Source organism: Lytechinus pictus, chromosome 8 (assembly GCF_037042905.1).
Source record: "Lytechinus pictus isolate F3 Inbred chromosome 8, Lp3.0, whole genome shotgun sequence".
Lineage (NCBI taxonomy): Eukaryota > Metazoa > Echinodermata > Echinoidea > Temnopleuroida > Toxopneustidae > Lytechinus > Lytechinus pictus.
In genome coordinates this window covers 35,622,389-35,642,774 of record NC_087252.1, presented here as the reverse complement: position 1 = coordinate 35,642,774, position 20,386 = coordinate 35,622,389, and the positions used below count along the sequence as shown (strand labels likewise).

General features: G+C 36.1%; 1 protein-coding gene across 1 annotated transcript in view; it reads right to left on the bottom strand.

Annotated features, from left to right (window-relative positions):
- Window positions 1-1,671: 1,671 nt before the first annotated feature.
- The window catches only part of LOC129266529 (phospholipid transfer protein C2CD2L-like), a 44,336-nt gene continuing 25,621 nt past the window's right edge, over window positions 1,672-20,386 (bottom strand). The window contains exons 12-15 of the mRNA XM_064104238.1: window positions 19,063-19,123; window positions 18,144-18,365; window positions 9,382-9,564; window positions 1,672-6,318 (exon numbers count right to left, since the gene is read on the bottom strand). Coding sequence (XP_063960308.1) covers window positions 6,251-6,318; window positions 9,382-9,564; window positions 18,144-18,365; window positions 19,063-19,123 — 534 coding nt within the window. The 3' untranslated portion in view covers window positions 1,672-6,250. The remainder of the gene's footprint in view (window positions 6,319-9,381; window positions 9,565-18,143; window positions 18,366-19,062; window positions 19,124-20,386) is intronic.

Sequence of the window (20,386 nt, the reverse complement as noted above, 5' to 3'; positions counted from 1 at the left end):
ATATATTTTAATGCAGTTTAGAATTTAATATGAATCTTTACCCAAAGATGAATATTTCTTCCAACTTTTATGAGCACTGACTAAAAAAAGGGGAAGTTGTTTGATCCACAATGAGTTTTCCTGCATTTCTGGCTATCATATGTGGTTACCATGGCAATATACTCTGACAAATGCACACATAAAATGGTTCTTGCACATCTTTACCTCAAAGCAAATGTATGAGCCAAATTTCATGAGAAATGGTTCAAAACTGATGAAGTTGTTCAAATTGCAAGGTTTTTACCTAAATTTTGCCATATAATATGTTGTTACCATGGCAACACAATTTCTGAAACACATACAAAAAGTGCCTTGTACATCTTTACTCTAATACCAATGTGTGTGTCAAATTTCATGAGAATTGATTTAAAACTGATGAAGCAGTTTGAATTGTAATTTTTTCCCCAATTTTCACCAAATAATATGTTGTTACCATGGTAACAAGATTTTTGAAAGACACACAAAATGTGTCTTAGACATCTTCACCTCAAGACCAATGTGTGTGCCAAATTTCATGAGAATCGGGTGACAACAGAGGAAGTAGTTCTTACTGCAAGATTTGTACCTTATTTTTGCCATAATACACTGTTACCATGGCAACACAATTTCCAACACATGCAAAAAAATGTGTCTTGCACATCTTTACCCCAAGACCAAAATATGTACATACACACCAACATTCTACCCCCTCCATCACCACCCTTCGGCTTGTTTAGCATCTGCATTCAGATATTTAGTGCATTGAGATGTGAGGACAAACAGAATATCTGTTCAAAAAGGGTCTGAATTCAAGAACTAAACCAATGCAAAATAATGCACTGCTATTGAGTTTTGCACTAGCGCTAGTCTATATATCAGACCAATCTAAACTCATAAATTCTGACATTTTCACCCATTTTTTCACTGTTCCTGCAGCCAGATTTTTTGGAGCATACCCCATTTTTAATTCTCATACATAAACAAAGGTCTGGAGAAAAAATCATGCTTTTGTCCACCGTGTCCACATAATTCCGCTAACAGACCAGACTAATAGGCCGGCCTACAGCCATGTGACTTCAAAAACATGGATTCTAAATGTCAGGTGATCTTTTAAAATGACGTCATTTTTCTAGTACATGTAGGAATATTTAGTCGATAATTTCAGTCAAGATTTGCAATTATTTCAGAAGGATTTAGCATAAAAAATGGCCCAAATATGCCACTTTTCTGCGGTTGCTCGTGTCGTATGTGCGGCAATACACAGTGTTATACGCGGCGAGTCACGTGTTTACTAAATATATTTGAGTACAGGTGAATTAAAGGTGAAAATGTTCGTGTGTCGTACTAAAGACATGCAATACTTTCACCCCGAATTCATCAATCGAAAACATATTTTTGTTGGTTGTCATTTTTTTACATGACTCCCTAGTAGTACTTTAATATTAACACAAAACAAAATGACGTTCCTCATTTGTTTGGACAGCAGGCTGAAAAGTGTTGTGAAAATTGTTGCTTTTTCTAGCATGGAATCGCCGTTACGAGCAGTTATGCTTTCTAAGCAGTTTATAGTGGAATAATCTCTATTTACAGTACAACAAAATAGTTGAAAATACACAAGTCACACTTTAAAGCAAATACACACACAGAAACTGATTACTTTGAAATTACATAATCAGATGCTTTTATTTCAATCAATTCTATAGTTCCCTAAATGGTCTTGGATCATTATAATAATTTTTCGTTTTTTTACTCTTAAAATTATCATTGTCATAAAATGCCTACTTTCACACCTGGGGGTGATTTACAGAGAGATGAATATGACTCCGAATCGCACTTAAATGTCCAGTTGCGTGCCAATTTAATAAAAGGCATCACCGCTTAAGAGGACATGCGCTACTGCAATTAATCGATAAGGCTGCACGTTAAATGATCATGTGCACATCAGCACTAAGCATGACTGTAAGTCACACTTAAATCTTTGTGAACACCCCCCCCCCCCCCGATGTTTATGTATCACCAAATTAATTCACGTGATAAACATACCTGCAGCTGAGAATCGTTTAAAAGAGCTTTATTAACTATGACCTGAGCCCTGTCTTACAAAGAGTTGCGATTGATCTGATAAAACACAACTATTGAAATCCAATAACACCAACATCTACGATGTAGATGCAATTGCTTTCTATCTTTCTATCTGATAAATCACAACTATTGAAATCCAAAAACGCCAACATCTACAATGTCCAGGCAAGTGCTTTCTATCTACGATTAAATACTTGTGCATGCATCATTTCTTTTACACCAAGATGGTGTTTCATAAAGCTGTTCCGAAGTTACGAGTGACTTTATGAACGACTGGTGATCCTTTCTTATGGTAAATGACACATACTAGATTCACATTGGCATTGATTTAGTTCCTACGAAAATGGACACTGATCCCTCGTAAATTGTTCGTAACTTGCGAACAGCTTTATGACACACATCCGGTATGCTCTTCTTTGTTTCCAAGGATTCTGACATTGATGGGATGTCCATAGGTGAGATTAATTGGATCAATCACAACTCTTTGTAAGACAGGGCCCTGATATACTCCAAAAGCAGGCACTTTTCCACAATAAGTGATTCAGAAATTTGATTTCTAGTTTCTAGTTCCAATAAGTATACTAGAATAAAAATTGTGCTCAGAAGTTAGTGAACCTTACAACAAAAATGCACTCTTTTATACCGAGTGTTGAAAGTAGACAACACGACAATGTTTGGCGAGCCCAGAGAAACAAACTTTATTCAATGTAATAATTTTTCACCTGACTTCTCAATGAAATATCTAAAACATGTCAGAAATTGAACGCTTTAAATATATTCATTTTCTGGTGGGGTTCAATAACCTTTGAGGACCACTGTATGTATGACATACTTTTTTCCACATCAGGGGGGGTGTTTCACAAAGATTGAAATATGAATTAGAGTCGCATTTAAAAGTCTACTTGCGCGCGTTGGTCAAATCATGTCAAGATGACGCGCACTACTGCGTATTGATCAATAGGATTGCGCGTTGCATATCATGTACGCGTCGGCATTTAAGTGCGACTTAAGTCATACTTAAATCTTTGTGAAACAACCCCATGTTAATAGGAAATGTCTTCCTATCAGATGTTCAATATAATGACCCTGGCACCCTTTCTTCAGAGGCTCTTCCTTTAACACAAACTGAGGTACAGTATTCATCCATAATTAATTTTATGATTGATTGCAAATAAGAATAATCGTTGTTATCCTATGTTAAAAATGAGCTCCACCCCACAATCAGGTGCTATTTTAGCAGGTGTACGGGGCTCTATTATATAAGTCCCATGGATTTCTTTTTTAAACAGGTTTTTTGTTTTGGGGGTAACGTTTTGACAGTAGTTACCAGCGATAGTAGAGTTATCATACATAATAGGTTTCATGAAAACAGGGCATTAATAAATAGTGTGGGCTGGGCATACATAACATTGCGTGAAAGACAATTCCGAAAGATCCAGCATTAGAATAGAAAATAAACCAACCTTTGGTACACCTTATGAAATTCGATAAATTTAATAAAATCAAGGCTTTAAATTTCATTAACATTCATAAAAGTACATTTTCTACTGTAGGCTATAGTGAAATTGATTCACTAGTTCTGTGTGCATTTCCAAATATAATAATTGCTACAATGCTACTTCTTATCACGGTGCTAAATAGAATATAGGATAATTTCTTACTTCAAACAGGTGTTAAAATGACACCAAATGTTGAGATTGACTTCACAAACAGAATGACACTAAAGGGTGTAGAAATTGACACCTTGGTGCCGTCCTCACCATGTACAACACTAATTTAGTGTAGATTTAAGTTAACACCACTGTTTTCAACAGTGTACAAGTTTTCTTGCAAAGTCAATAATCTACGATGCAAATTACTTCTGAGTATGATGTTATAGCAAACAACGACCCCCACCCCCCAAAAAAAAATAAATAAATAAAATGTGAACAAAAAAAATATATGCAAATTATATTGAGACCAGCTCATTTAACTTGCGCACACGAAATGCAATAAATATGGGCGTTCTCTCAGAATATTTACAAAATAAAGGCTTTTAAAAATGTACCTACATAGATCTATAAAATGGCAAAAGATATGAAGCAAATGTAGCTATTTCTGGGATTTATGTAACAAAGCCATGAAATTCTCGAATGCTTTTCAAAACAGGGAAAGTTTAGTCACCTTATCAATCATAGAATCAGATAATTCACCCTAATTTAGAAGTGTGAAAACCAAAACAAACTGCATTGATTTGAATCTTCTTTGAACTGAAATCAGTAAATCAGTAAAATGACTACCAGTAATATAAATCAGATAAATTTCACTAAAAACATTTATACCATGTATTTTAAAATCAAAGCACATGTTTGAACCTGATCTAATATTACCATTTTTGGAAATCTCTCATTTTGTAATTTTAGTACCACTATAAATTCATAATTTTGCAAAGCAAAGAACGTTGCGTTGTATTGAATTTTATCACTCATTAAATAATTACTAATTACTCATTTCAGTTAGCATGATTATCATTTTAAGTGCATATCATTTCCAAGAAACATTCCTCATTTTGCAACCCAAACTGATGACTAATTTATTTGCCAAATGATCATTTTCAGCAAATAAATTCATTTCTAAGAAATTTACTGATAAATTCCATTAAATTCATTTAATGACAATTCTTCATTTCACACAACAAACTAAGAGACTTCAAATATGATTTTTTCAAACTTCTGTAATGAACTACATTCAGTACAATCTAAATTATTTCCAATCATCTATTCAAATTCCATACACACTCTAAATTCCAAAATTAAGAATAAATCCAGATCGAATGTGAATAGTTATCCTGCAGGTACAGACCCTTGTTTCTCACAATTTGCATAGTGTAAAATGTAGAGTCTGAATTAGTGAGACTAGATTCACTATGTACTGTGGCTGGCTCTCATTTTACACAGACATCTAGTCTCCACTCTAGACCTGTTATTGGTTAAAGTGTCAAAATTGAATCTGTGCTTACAGGCTAGTGAACAGTGTAGAATTAAACTTTGTGGATTTGAATATAATTCTAAAAGGATTTAATTTAAATCTTTTGAGATTGAATTGCTTAACTGTCCATGAAATTTAAAGTGTACATCCCCCTAATATTAAAGCATATATATGTCATTAATACATACCGGTATCTGTAAATTTCTACAAATAAACTAACTCTGTAAAATATATCTAGTCCTTCACAAGGGCAAATAACTTTTTAGTACAGTATGACTGTCAAGGTCCACGTTAGTGTCTGTCAAAGAAAAAGGAAACTTGGTTTATATAATCCTTCCATGTTTTAACAATATTATCAGGATTTCAACTATAGCCTAAAGTAAACATCGTCCTGAAGGGATTACAGAAGGAAACAGGAGGCAAGAAAGGTGTCTCTCCCCCCAATTCACACGTTATTGCCAATTGAGATAGCATTATCATTATCAATCTCAATCCGTGAAAGTTGACACATCCAAAAACTCCATTATCTCGAGTGAAAATTGATCATTACTCATGATCAATCACCACTTGAGAACACATTCGTGCTATGGACAACAAGTCCCGAAAATCGCTACTCATCATCTGTGATTTTGACTGGAGAGAGCTTAGATCATTATCATCTCGTTTGTGATACATAATTTTACGAAAGTAACGTGCATTACCATGACGCGTATCGCAAGTGGCGATAACTTCAGATAGATATCTAACTGATCACCAGCTGCAATCTATCACAAGTGGTAATAAGAACTACATGACATGTTACTGATCGTCTTTTGCAATCTATCACAAGTAGTGATTATGTGAATAACATATCACTGATCGTCTGCTGCAATCTCTCGCAAGTGGTAATAACGTCTGAGTGACGTATTACTCATCGCCTATTGCAATATATCTTAAGTGACGATAAAGTCTGAATAACAAGTTACTGATCGCCAATTGCCATCTATTGCAAGTAGTGATAGCTGGCAGGTGTACGTAATAATTTACTGATCACCACTGGTGACTGAAAGCGCTATCGATCACAAGCGCTGATAATGTCTGAAAACACGCCATGTCATGACAGGTTTAACCGAAGTTTGAAGGTGATTTTCTTGTAAGGGGTGGACATCGGCAGAGGGAAGCGTTTCAGGGAGGGGTGGAGTAGTCACATGGATAATGGGCGTGGTCTGGTATCTCTGTTGTCATGGGGACGAAGGTGAACGTCTATATCCTCTTTAATATGGAATGCAGAATGTATGTAGTATTTCGTCCATTACAAAGATCCATTTTGGATGATTAAAATGAAAATGTATGATGTTGAAAAAGTTATTTATAAATGTTGATGGGTGAAAATTTGTGAGTACATATAGGTGAAGGCATTGTGCATTTGTATTTTGTAAGCCATATAATGGACATGAAAAGACAGAATTCCCAATTTCATTACAAATTGGCAAAGTCAAAGTATATTTTCACAGGCATGTAGGCATGATAAGATGGTGAGAGATGTAAGTTCAAAAGAGGAAGGATTATTGAAGATGTACAAGAATTGTTCATGCGGAATAACATATGAATAAATATGTTCATTCATATTTGATATCGTTTTTATCAGTGCATTAAAATATGTTAGTAGTAGGAAGGGATTTAGGATATAGTGAAAATGTACAAAGTGTAGTAAAAGCAGGAAGAGTTATCATAATAATTATATCAGCATGCAGCATGAAACAATAACACATAAATGAACAGAAACATTATTAGTTTTAACGTTACCAAGTTAGGAGAGAAAAACATGACGATTAATAATATGGATTTCATATATGATTCATGATGGGTTTTAAAAATGATTTTTAAACCAATAAATGGTACATGAATGGTGAAAACATGGGAAGATGACGGGTTCATGAAGATAGGATGGAAAGATTGACGGGAAGAAGGAAAAAAGTAAGGGGAAGGCAAAGAAGAAAAGAGAAAGGGGAAAAAAATCACAAAACATGTGAGAAAAAATGAGGGGTCAAATTAATGTCAAACATCAAGAGCATGCATACTGGTGCAAAATCACATGAATGATAATAATTCTATCCCAAACAATTATATAAAACTTTATCTAGAATATATATGATAAATAAAAACATATCCATACAAGCAACTACATTATTGTGTGAGTCCATAATAATTTCATTATGAAAGTTTCCATTAACTTCAAAGATAAGGTCCCAAGCAAATTTATTTCAAAATTCAAAATTATTTCAAAAGAGAGTATTTCATCCTAGTATGTTTACACACTCCAATTAAAATTTGTAATTAAGACAAAATGCGTCTATATACAACCAACTACACTGCATTTCCATTCACAGTTATGCTATTCTTTTTAAGCATTTAGTGATTTTCAAATTATTGCTTTTTTTTACTCACATGGTACAAAACAAAATGCTCTACCTATCAAAAGATGTAATTCTAATCTCTCTTGCAAATGATAGACTAAAATAGGCTAAGATATTAAAGACTAACATTTTCTTATTATTTTCTGTGTCAGTTGGTATATCAGTACTGGGCAGGCAGATGTGATATAATTAAAGGGGAATCCAACCCAAACAAAAACTTGTTTATATAAGGAAAAGAAAAATCAGACAAGTTAATAGGTGAAAATTTGAACAATATTGGACAAACAACAAGAAAGTTATGAATTTTTAAAAGTTGTAAATATTGGTAATCACTATACCCATGGAGACTTCAAATTGGCCGCATATGGGATGTCATAGTGATGTAAGGCAAGGACTACTCTTCCATGTACTCCAATACATATTATGACTAAAATGTCATTTTTCACAAAAGTTTTATTTCAAATTATATTTTTATTTCATAGGGACATAAAACAATATACTACCTGGATTATATTTAGATTACTGCCCCAGGGGAATGGGTACTTATAGGAGAAAACCACAAATCCCTGATAATAAAGTACATGGCCTATGGGAAAGTTGTCCTTGCCCCTTGTCATAATTTACTTACTCAGTTGCCAATTTGAAATCTACATAGTATTAGTGATTTCAATTTTTAAGCAGCTATAACTTTCTTATTGCTTGTCCGATTTCTTTCAAACTTTCACCATTCTCTTTAATTTATTTTTCTCCTTCCCAACACAACATTTTATGGCCAAGGCTGGATTCCCCTTTAAGTCCAGGAACCCGTCTTACAAAGAGGTATGATTGATCTGACTATCTTAAACTAGAAGGAAATCCAACAATGTCATTATTTTTTCTCCAGGAAATTTGCATGATCTCGTTTGTAAACACAGAGAAGCACATTTTCAAGGAAACAATGAATGAATTATTATACATCACATCTAAGAGTTATGATTGATCCGATCAATCGCAACTATGGAAAGCCAGCAAAGTCAACATATGAAATGCATGTTTGTTAAAAAAAAATCTAGATATGAATGCATATCCATAAATTCATTGATTTCTTGACAATTTGGGGTGTTCTCCTTTGATTACAAAGGACATTTTGCAAATTTCCTGTACAAAAAATTATGACACTGATGGATTTCCATAGAGTTACGGTTGATCGGATCAATCGTAACTCTTTGTACAACGGGGCCCTGGTCTCAAATTTGAGAGATTCCTACAGGTGCTGACTACTGTTGTGACAACACTGATAACCATACAGCAACATAGTCATGGGATCTTTAACTCGGGTGATTGGTCACTGCGACTTGAAGATGCAAACATGCAAAATGGCTATACTAACAAGGTAGGACACTTCGTTCAACTGGTATAAGAATCTTGCCTATCTCCTAGAGGAACCATCTTTCTGCCCCCCCCAAAAAAAAAAAAAAAAAAAAAAAATTGGGGGACAGATGATGAAGATTTAAAAATGATTGTTGTCCAGTCGTAGAGTTTAAGGGGATTGTTCATGCACACATCTTTAAATGTTATGTTTTTTAATTATCCCTATAAAAAAGCTAAACCTACAATTTAATCGAACTGGTCATACCTATATACCCATATTCAAGCATAAAACTATAACCAAAGGCATCCAAAAGAGGGAACTGTTTAACAAACCTGCAGGGATGTAGTCGAGGCTGGCCTTGGTCTAGGCCTTGGGCCAAATCTCTTGTACAGAGTTTATGGGAGAAGGTTTCATACTGCAGCCTCATGACCCCGACGTACCGGCCTCTACTACAGTATATGCCTGCTAACCTGTCCAAGCTGACCTAACCAATCTCTTTTCTATCCATGTCAAACAAGCATGCATGAAAAACCTAAGTCACCCACAAGAGGGCGCTGTGTAACTAACCTGTACTAGCTGACCTAGGTTGTCCTGATGGTACTGTAAGATTCTGTCTAGGGACGACGGGTTGGGCTTTACCCTTGGCTGCTTTAGGTTGTAAGCTACCCTGTGAGCTGTACTGCCTCTCTTTACTCTTCTGGCGCTTCAAGAAACCAAACAGTTTCCTCTTACTTCTCCTTGGTGAGGATTCTGAATGAAAAATCAGTACCAAGAGACGACGCTAGATACCCAAAATTCAAGATTCAATATTTACACAAGAGTTAATGGCTGAAAAAATATCTTAGGCAACTAAACTTTCGAAAGAAACGATACTCATCTGAGGCTTCAAGAAACGTATTTCCTCTTGCTTCACCTTGGTGAGGATTCTGAATGAAAAATCAGTACCAAGAGACGGCGCGAGATATCAAACAATTCAAGATTCAATATTTACAGAAGGGTTCATGGCTGAAAAAAAATTTATTTGAACAAGAGTTATGAATATGAGGTTACTCTTCTGACGCTTAAAAGAAACCAAACAGTTTCCTCTTGCTTCACCTTGAAGAGGATTCTGCATGGAAAGACAGTACCAAGAGACGGCGCTAGATATAAAACAATTCAAGATTTACATTTTTACAGAAGAGTCAATGGCTGAAAAAAATATTTGGCAACTGGACTTTTAGAAGTGAGGTTGCTCTTCTGGCGCTTCAAGAAACCAAACAGATTCCTCTTATTTCTTGGCAAGGATTCTGTATGAACAATCAGTACCAAGAGACAACACTAGATACCAAACAATTCAAGATTTAAATTTTCATTGAAGAGTCAATGGCTAAAAAAAAATCTCATTAGCAACTAGACTTTTAAAAGTGACAGTACTCATCTGACACTTCAAGAAACCAAACAGTTTCTTCTTGCTTTTAATTTGTGAGGATTCTGTATGAAAAAATTAATACCAAGAGAGGGTTCTGGAAAGTAAAAAAAAATTAAAAATTGTCAGGTCTTTTTCAAATTAATAACAATTCATGGACGTTCCACATGTGCTTGTCTGTCTTGTGTCTTTACCTATAGTCAGGGGCCTTAGCAAAATTTTGGGGACAGAATTTACAAAAGCGCAATTTTTTGCATGTGGGTCCCTGGTATCAAAAGCATTAATTCTAGATAGGGTGCCCCGAAATCGGTGAAGGGCACCCTATTTTAAAATGCTAATTTATGCAAATTATATGCAAAAACACATAATCCAGTATATCTCACTGTAAAATCATTTCTAAAGGCCCAATTTTTTTTATTTGGGTTTCATTTTGCTAAATATTCAATTCTAGATCAATTTGTATAGAATTGATGATGATAAATCAATCTTAAATGTTAATTTATGCAAATTTTATGCAAATATATATGTAAAAACACACATTTTACCATACTCGACATATAGAATTATCAAAAGCACAATTTTTTTTGCACATGTGTCATTGGTATTAAAAGCATCAAGTATTGATAGGATGCTACAATATCATTGACTGCAATCCTATTTCATAATGCTAATTTATGCAAATTTATGCAAAATAACACAATTCACAGTATACTGCTGTATACTATTGGCCTACACTTTTCGAAAAAAACAAAACAATTTTTTTATGTTTGGGATTTATAATTTAGATGAGGCTTGAATCTAGATTGATCTTTATAAAATTGGTGAGTGAGAATCATTTATTGATGTTAATTAATGCAAATTTATGCAAATTTTATGCCATTTTGCGTAATAACACATGATATATCATATTTCGAGGTATAGCATCGAGGGACGAACACAATATTTTGTATTATGAGAGACTGTTACACAAATCATTTATTTTTGGTATGGATTTCCATGCGATCAGAGGAATGTATAAAAGTTCAAAATGCAAATTTATGCAAATATATCAATCCTGTGCATATCCCTTTCACAACTGAATAAACCCCACATCACATGAAATAAATAAACCAGTATTTTTTCATCTTTTTTCCAGCTGGATGACTATGCTCACTTTAAAATAAATGTGTTGATTATAAACCATAACCATTAGAATTCACCTCCACATATTCCATGCATATTTATCCATATTTTGCTCATGCAATATGATTGGCAGTATGAGTATGGAATACATGGGGTTAGCATTATCTATCACACAGATAATATTCACAATCCATTAATATCCAATATGCAATGGATTAAATGATTCACCAATGTAGAATCTATCGGTTTCAATTCGCTTAATAGTATTTGACATAACTCATTTAGCAGTTCAGGTTGGTGTGTTTGTTATGATACTGTGTGGTTTGGTCTTGTTATGTGCTTCGCAGTGTAGATAACTTTTTGCAAATTTTAAGGGATACTGTGAACATTTTGTTTTTGTTTTTAACCAATTGTTCTGCATATATGTACATGTATACTATCTTGTTTGCAGCTAGTGATCTCCCTGGATCTCAAAAATGAAAACAAATAAGTGACAAACTTTAAGGAAATCTACTTGTCACATCTACAGTTACAGAGTTCTGTGCATCTCCATCCAGCCTTCTTGCATTGACACCTGCCACTACAACCATTTGCACTCTTACAGTTGCATTTCACCAATTCACTACATGCTTTGGAGGCCACAGGCAGTGTACTCCAGACTGGTATCCAGCATTCACTGTCTTTATCTAGCGTCCATCCCCATGCTTCTGGACCTGGTTGATTCGGTTCACTTTGATGACTGGTCATCCAGATACTTGCTTGATATACAGCCCTCTTCAGGTGTTGCAGTAGAGCATGCCGGGTAGGAGGGATTTTGTCCATTGCCTTGGATTTGTGACAGAACATATCTTTGCGGGCACTATTAACAGTAGTCAACTGGCTTGTTTTGTCATACAGAATGACTGTGAAATGTTCCACCAGTTTGAATTGGTCATTCTCTAGGTCAGGCTGAGTGAATGGATGTTGTGCAATGTATCTGAATGCTTCTGTTACCTCTGGAAAACACTTCCAGGCTTGCCATGCAAGTCGTTTCCCTTTGCCATAGAAGGCAGACACTGTGTCACATCCGGTGTAACTGTGGAACATGGGCAATGCCAATGATCGCTCTTCTCCGAGAGTATGGAAGATTGAATTGATGTGGTAATGTGTGAAACTTTTCCCTGTGCCGAAAGCTACCCACACATTTGCAGACGGGCATAAAGTGAGTAGATGATGAAATTGTCCCAGAAGAATAATTACGACATCTGTGTCAACGGTTCGAACCAAGCAAGTTGTGTAACCATTCTCTAGAGCATTTTTCAAGTGCACAATTATTCTAGTGTCTGCTTCTTCGTGATTGCATGTTGGCATAGTTTGATCAGTTCCCCTTGACACAACTCTGGGACCAGAAGTTATAAAGACCTCTCTGTCAGATTGGAAATCAGTTGAAGCGACTCTATCTGAAAGAAATCCAAAGAGTTCTTCTTTATTCGATGGATCTTTGAGGAAATCTTGCCAATTACCTGGGATCTTTGTTTGAGCAGAGACTCTCCTTCTAGTCCCCTTGCCTCGTTTGTCCCTTGTAGAACCTTTGATACTCCTTGGAAGATATGTGTCCCAGACAACATCAACTCGTTTGCTGCCTTCTAAAAGTTTCCTGATGTGTGATACAAAGACTTTGTCAGCATACTCATTGAATGTTTTAACATTGATCGTTGGGAGAAAGTGAACAACGGCAGCACCATCGAGGACTTTGACATCAAACAATCTTGGGGGTTCTGCTGAGCTATCTTGTTCAAAGCAATTTAGGAGGTCAGATTTCTTTCCCAAGTAGAGTTTCCCCCTGTCAGAAAGAGAGGGAGGGTATGGATGGTTCTCATGTCGGAAAAAGTTGTCCATGTCTGCCCCTCTGTGATGCACAACTATGTACATTTTTGAGAACAGGGACACATCAGATTTGAGCAAAGAGACCTGTTCCTTCTGTTTCTGTCGTCCCTTCGTTGACGGTGACCTGAATAATTTCAGTGAATTTTTCTTTATTGGCTCATTAATTGATTTCTTTCGCTCAACCAGAACTGACGTGATGTAATCTTGCGACTTTACTTTGCTTATCTTCTCAATGTTTCGTACAGTGTTTACCACAGAAGCATCCATGATATCACTTGAATCTAGTGTCACCAATTCTGGTTTGTCATCTAGAAACGGATTGCCTACTTCAAGAATAGTCTCGATCAGACTCGTTGCTTGCTGCTGGAATGATCTCTGGGTCGACAATCCCTCCTCATGGTGAAGCTGCTGTTGTTCTGAAGTGGGCATGCTGATGAACTCCTCTTCGAATTCTTTGATTAGTCGTGCCTGTTCTGGCCCAGCAACCATCCATTTTCTGAAGGCCGAAGGATTCTCTGTAAGCCCCACCGCCCCACCGGAGCCTTTCACTGTTTCATTATTTTGCTCATGCGCCTGATCAATTGGAATGCAAGAGAATCGATTGGATGTCTTGGGAATAACCCAGTGGCCATTTTCTTCAAACTCCCTCATAATGGATTCCGGCAGGCTTTCCATGTCCCGTATATGTACTGGGATCCATCTTGCGTAGTTCTGGTGATCAAGTGCAAAGAACCAAGGAACTAGTGCCTTGAGTGACTCCACATAGAGGGAGAAGTCTGCTTTTCGATGAGCCCTTACAAAAGCCAGAACGAGAATCTCATATTCGAGAATAGAATCCCAGTATTGGAAAGTTGGGCTTTTCGCGATCATCTCCTTCCTCCAGACATCTTTTGGCATCTCTGTTTGGCGTAGTTGTTTGTAAGCATCTTCTTGGAGTTTTCCCAAAGCGAGGGCTGTCACCTGATGGGCATGTCTTGTTCTTGTAAGATGACTTGACCGAAGAAAAGAGTCTGCTGTTCCTGTGGAAGCAATTCCTGCTTGTGTGAGGATGGAGGTCCATCCACTACCTTCCAAGTAATCCCCTATTGTATTCCACAATGCCATTTCTATATGAAGGCCCCCAAACATGACAATGTATTTGTCTTCACCGTGGGTCTGAGGCCACTGCCACTGCACATACTTCGCCAGTGCATACAAGGGTGCATCCAAGGCTATTACTGGAATCTGGTTAGGATTAAGAAACTGCGTTGCTTGGAGATTAATGTTCATTCCATGCTTGATCATTGCTGCGGTAGCAGCCTTCTCATAGAACAGTGGTAATAGTTGTGTTAAAGCAGGCTTCACATCAGACTCACCGATTGAAGATGCATGATAGGCTGACCATGAAATTGCATCCCCTACTTCAACACATGCTTTGTCAATGAGCTTTGTTGCATTTTTCATCCATACTTCTTCTTCTTCCACTGCTTTTTTGAGATGTCCAGTTATGGATCTAGATAAACAGGGTGGTTCTGGTACAGATACATTTACTGGCTTCATTGGAACAGCTGGTACAGTGGTAAAGCTATCCGGTAATGTCAGACTCTCCTTTGTGACTTCTGATGGTATGATGAGCTTGCTGCGGGAAGTTCCTGCATCTGATTCTGCTGGATACTGAAACATACTCACACCAGTACCATGGAATGAACCAGTTGCAGTGGTGCTAGATGGGTTATGATCTATATTGTCAAGAGCTCCAATCGTAAATAGTCCACAACGTAGACCGGAAGGACAAACAATGCCGTCTTCATGTGCCTGCTGACAAACAGCAGCGGCAAGTTGGTTCTCAAGTTGCAGGATCCGCTTATAGCTCACACTTAGACCAAGTTTATAGAGTTGTTCTATCAATTTCTTGGACCTAGTTTGTGTGTGTATATTGAGTCCAACATACAAAGGCAATGGAGGTTCATGCTCTAAAGAATGTCGTGGTTTGTCTGTACAACTTGATGATTTCTTGCAATTAAATACAATTGTCTGAGAGATTGTGAGGCAATCTTGTGAATCAACAAGGTTATGGTCTTTCAAATATGCCCCATGGAGTATCATATTCACCAACAATTTCAAACTAGTTGGAACTGACTTTTGCTGACACCCCTCTGAAAAAGAACCGTTGAAGATGAACCCTCCATAGTTTAGGATATCTTTCCGGACAATCTTTGCAGCTTTTGCTAGAATCAGAGCATCACCTTCATAGTCTGATTTGACAGCTTGCTTCACCATGTCATACATTCCCTGTTCAAACACCAGAACAGTGTTTTTTCCATCACTCTGTTCTTGGGCCTGTGGGAAGTACTCCCCTAGCTTTCGCTTAAAACGAACTTTGTTAACTTCTTTCTTGATTCCTAGGTCTAGTAATCTGCTCTCATATAGCTGACGCAATTCCACAACTTTGAAGCAAAACGTGCCACTGTCAACAGAGTTCTGCACATGTGAGATAAGCTCAATAAATGCTCTTGCCTCTATTTGCTGCTCTTCTCTCAGAATGTTGGACGAATCTTGGTGTTGTTTCAGAAATGCTCGATGGCGATTTCTTAAGTCTGTCAAACAAGCTAGATGATATTTTGCCTCCAGTGCAATGAGGTCCCCTCCCCCAATTCTGGCTAATAAATCATCTTCATCTAGGTCTGTAGCCATACGTCTGATGTTGTCATCTGCCTGAAGTGTCTGAAATTCATGGAGGTGTCCACTGTCTTTCTTGCAAAATAAACACACATTTTGTTCTGTAGGACAGGACTGACGATTGCGACGCTTTCCAGCAACATTGCCGTCTGTTGAGTCTTGAATCTCCCTTTTCCTTTCTGCTTTCTCTAATTTACTTGAGCTGAATTTCAAGTGACATGACTTATGCCATTTGGCTTGGTAGTTAATCAACTGCTCAGGGGTAACCTGTTCATCAAATCTGATGTCAATTGGAAGTCTATTTAATCTCCTGAATTCTGCAGCATTATGAAGGAATTTTCTGTAGGATTCATGCTTGTCCTTTGATCCTTTAAACTGCAGGGGACACAATAAACTTTCCCCTGTGTTTTGTTGGCATATCATACATAACGTCCAGTCCATCTTGTTGACTTTAAACTGCAAAAGCAAAAACAAAAAAAATGATTAAATGCAATTGCCAAGAAAGTAGCTACACTGCAACCAAAATTAAGAGGTTTTGTTCAAATAAGAAATCATATGTAAATGATAATATAAAATTGCATACAAAGTTTTGCTCACTTTAATGGAAAAATAGAAACTTGGGTATATATTTCACCTGAATTCCTAAACAGCACCTAGTTCCTCATCCCGAGTTTTTCAAAAGTATTCTTATTGACCTCTCCTTTTCCCCCTATCAACCTTCCTTTCTCTTCTCGTCTCTTATTTTGTCTCACTCCTTGTACTCATATTTTCCTAGGAATTATTAGGAGGATTTGGTGTGTTTTTTATCCATTCTAATACAATTTTTCATTTTTCTTTTTTCAAGAATAAGGACTAACAGGTATTAAAATGTTTAGATTACAATTTATAGTAAAACATTTGGAACAATGAATGATAACTCACCAAGTTGTTGATTTATTTCTTCTGAAATGTATCACAAATTCTGAAGCTTTCACAATTATGTCAGATGTGTGTCAATAGCATATCAATTGAAATGTGTAGCATTTTATCCTGATGCATACATCTAAAAGCAACACAGGTGAGAGACTCAAGTTTCAACCTCATCTCAGTAGACCTTCTTCATATCAAATGATGATTTTTGTCATGGGCTTACACAATGGACTGTGGTTTTGCATTGAACTCGCAAACCATGCTGAGAAATTAACAAGCTTTTGTGTATTGTCTCTGATACCTGTCAGAATTTGAGATGTTTGGCATATTGCTAATTACATATTTAGAAATGTGTGTCTGTATTGTGTAAGAATATGAGGAGGGCAGGACTTAAAATGAAAAGCCGTTCAACGAGGTTCTGAATGTGACTGATTTTTGCATAAATTATTGCTTATTTACATAAATTAGCATATTTTTCCATGAAGAAAGGATTTCCAATAGCATGTTTTATAGGGAAAATGGAAACTATTGATCTGATAGACACTTTCCTAAAGTTTGGGTTTTTTTTAATATCATTTTACCAATTAATACGGATGGGCATATGGCTCATGCATAAATTACTGCTTATTTACATGAATTAGCATATTTTTGCATAAACACAGAATTTTCAATATCATGTTTTATTTGAAAAACTAAAGCTATCGATCTGATAGATATTTTCAAAATTTTGGGTTTCTTTTTATTTCTTTCTACTAATCAATACCTATTGGCTTATACATGTAGCTTCATGCATAAATTACAGCTAATTTACATAAATTAGCATATTTTTGCATCAAGACAGGATTTTCAATAGCATGTTTCATAGGAAAAATTAAAGCTATCGATCTGGTTAAGACATTCATTAAGTCTGGTTCTTTTTATGACATTTAAGTAATTAATACCTATTGGCATATATATTCATGCATACATGTATATTACTGCTAATTTACATAAATTAGCATATTGTTGCATGAAGATGCCATTTTCAACACCATGTTCTGTGGAAAAAAATGAAGCTATTGACCTAATAGTGACATATGGAAAGTTTGGTGCTTTTGTAAACTCTGTCCCCAAAACTTCAAATTATGGGCCTAAGGCCCCTGACTACTATGTTTAAAACCGGTTTAACAAGGCAATACGGTCTTGAAAACCACATCACGAGGTGGTTTTCCAAGTTGGTTTGGAAGACCACTTAAGATCGCTTCCAAGACCACTTCAAGCATTTCCATTACACGTTTAAACTGATTCCCACTATAAACGTATATTCAGAAAGTACCATAGATGAAAACTGGGTTTAATCTATCTTTAAAGCGACCACGAAAGAACTTACCAGCACTAATAGGTTCATGTGTCTCTGGGCTAGGCACCTCCAATGTATTAGTTCTATGATCAGGTAACGGTAGGGTTGACGTCCCCTCTGAGCTTCGTATAGCCTGCTGGCGGGCCCGGTCCAGATCCGATTCATCCAGGCTAACGCTTCTCATCGCTTTCTCCTTCTTGCTCCGCCGCCTGAAGAGCTTGAAGCCACGTTTGCTGCGGTTCGGTGATGCATCTGTCAATGAAATATATAAAGATTTCATAATTTAAGTGCTCTAATTTCATAAATAATGTACAATGAAGATTTGAAGACTTGAGGAGTTACTTGTATACAGAGGGTCCTAAAAAACACGTAACCGAGAATTATCATTGATTTAACATAACTTAATCAAAGATACCATAGATGTATTACCTATCATTGTAAAGCTTAGAATCCCCTTTTTAACCTAGTACAAACCAAAAGACTCCTCATTCACGCATGCGTGTGTAAAATCAAATTGAAGAAAGGATGCCAAAAAGTCACTAGTCAGGGGGGTAATTTGCATTTCAAAATGAAAATCATATTTCTAAGAAGTTCGATTTCTGCCCACAAAAGATACATGGTGTATCGTGAAACCCACTATATTATCTTCGTTAATTCATCTCCCAATTAAAGAAAATGGTCAATAAATAACAGTTTTGTCTCATTGAAATAATGCTTGTATTTGCATAATTTCAATTAAACAAATGTGTTTTCACAGATTCCCCACCATCGCTATTGCTTGGTTAACAAAAAATATAACACATCACTGATCAAAAACAAAGCAGTGTGTAAGTAAGTCCTACAGCCAGCCTGTAAAACATCTTCATTTTACAAAATTATTGACCTCCTCAAAGATGGGTAGATCTGTGGGTTAAAAGAAACCAAGAGCATAGTCGAGAAAAGCATTTACCTCTCTTGAAATTGCTTTGTGTTGGTTCATCGCTAAGGGTTGAGAGATCCACATTTGGAGTCTAAAAAAGAACAGAAATATTGAATATTCAACATTTACAAGAAAATGACACTGAACCACAATAATTCTGCGTCAGCGAGTTTGGATCGTTTTTCATGATTTCACTTAGTTAGGTTCTATGTAGATGTACTAAATCAAGATATTGTGACAATTTACCTTGATTTTAGGAACTCTCTCTTGAAATCATAGTACATTCAGTTGATGACACACTTGAATCATTTTACACACTGAAACATACAAGCGACTTAAAATGAATAAGTTTTGTGAAATATTAACCAATCTTTGATCTTTACAATCTTCAAAATAGCCTTTCCTTATAATTATTAAAAGATCAGGAATTTGCTGAAAATGATGCCATGTTTTATTTTCGAGAAAAAAGTACCCATAATGGTGATTAAGAAAGCAAACCCTGACAAGTTTAAAACTGGTGAGAATGCAGACATATAAAATATCTGGATGTGAAAATGTTGAAGAGCTTGAGTTTTTTTAAAGAAGACAGCAGAATGAAACAATTTTTTAAAAGAAATGGACATAATAAATTTATATATGAAATTAAATGAAATTGATGACAAGTCAACAAATTACAGCACATGTATGAAGAAAATTTATTTCAAGGAATTGAATTAAATGTAATTTTTCAATTCATGGCTGCATCTTAAGCATTTTTTTTTATTACACATCACAGTGATACATGTATATGAAAGCAATAAGACATAGTCATCACCACCACAAGTTCTATAACCACTATCATCATCATCATCAACATCTCTGTCAACAATAATTTCAGCATAATGTCATCATCACAAACACCACCATCACTCTCATCATCATCACCACCACCTTCATCACCAGCAGCAGTAGCAGTATCATCAATTTCATTGAATCATCACAACCATCACAACCATGATCATTGTCGTCGTCATCTTCATCATCATCATCATCATCACCATCATCATCACCATCATCATCATCACCATCATCATCATCATCACGACCATCATCATCACCGCCACCATCATCATCATCATCATCACCATTATCATCACCATCATCACCATCACCATTATCATCATCATCATCATCACAACCATCATCATCATCATCACCATCATCATCATCACCATCATCATCATCATCATCACCATCATCATCATCACCATCATCATCATCACCATCATCATCATCATCACAACCATCATCATCATCATCACCATCATCATCATCACCATCATTATCATCACCATTACATGTTCTTAATTCCATC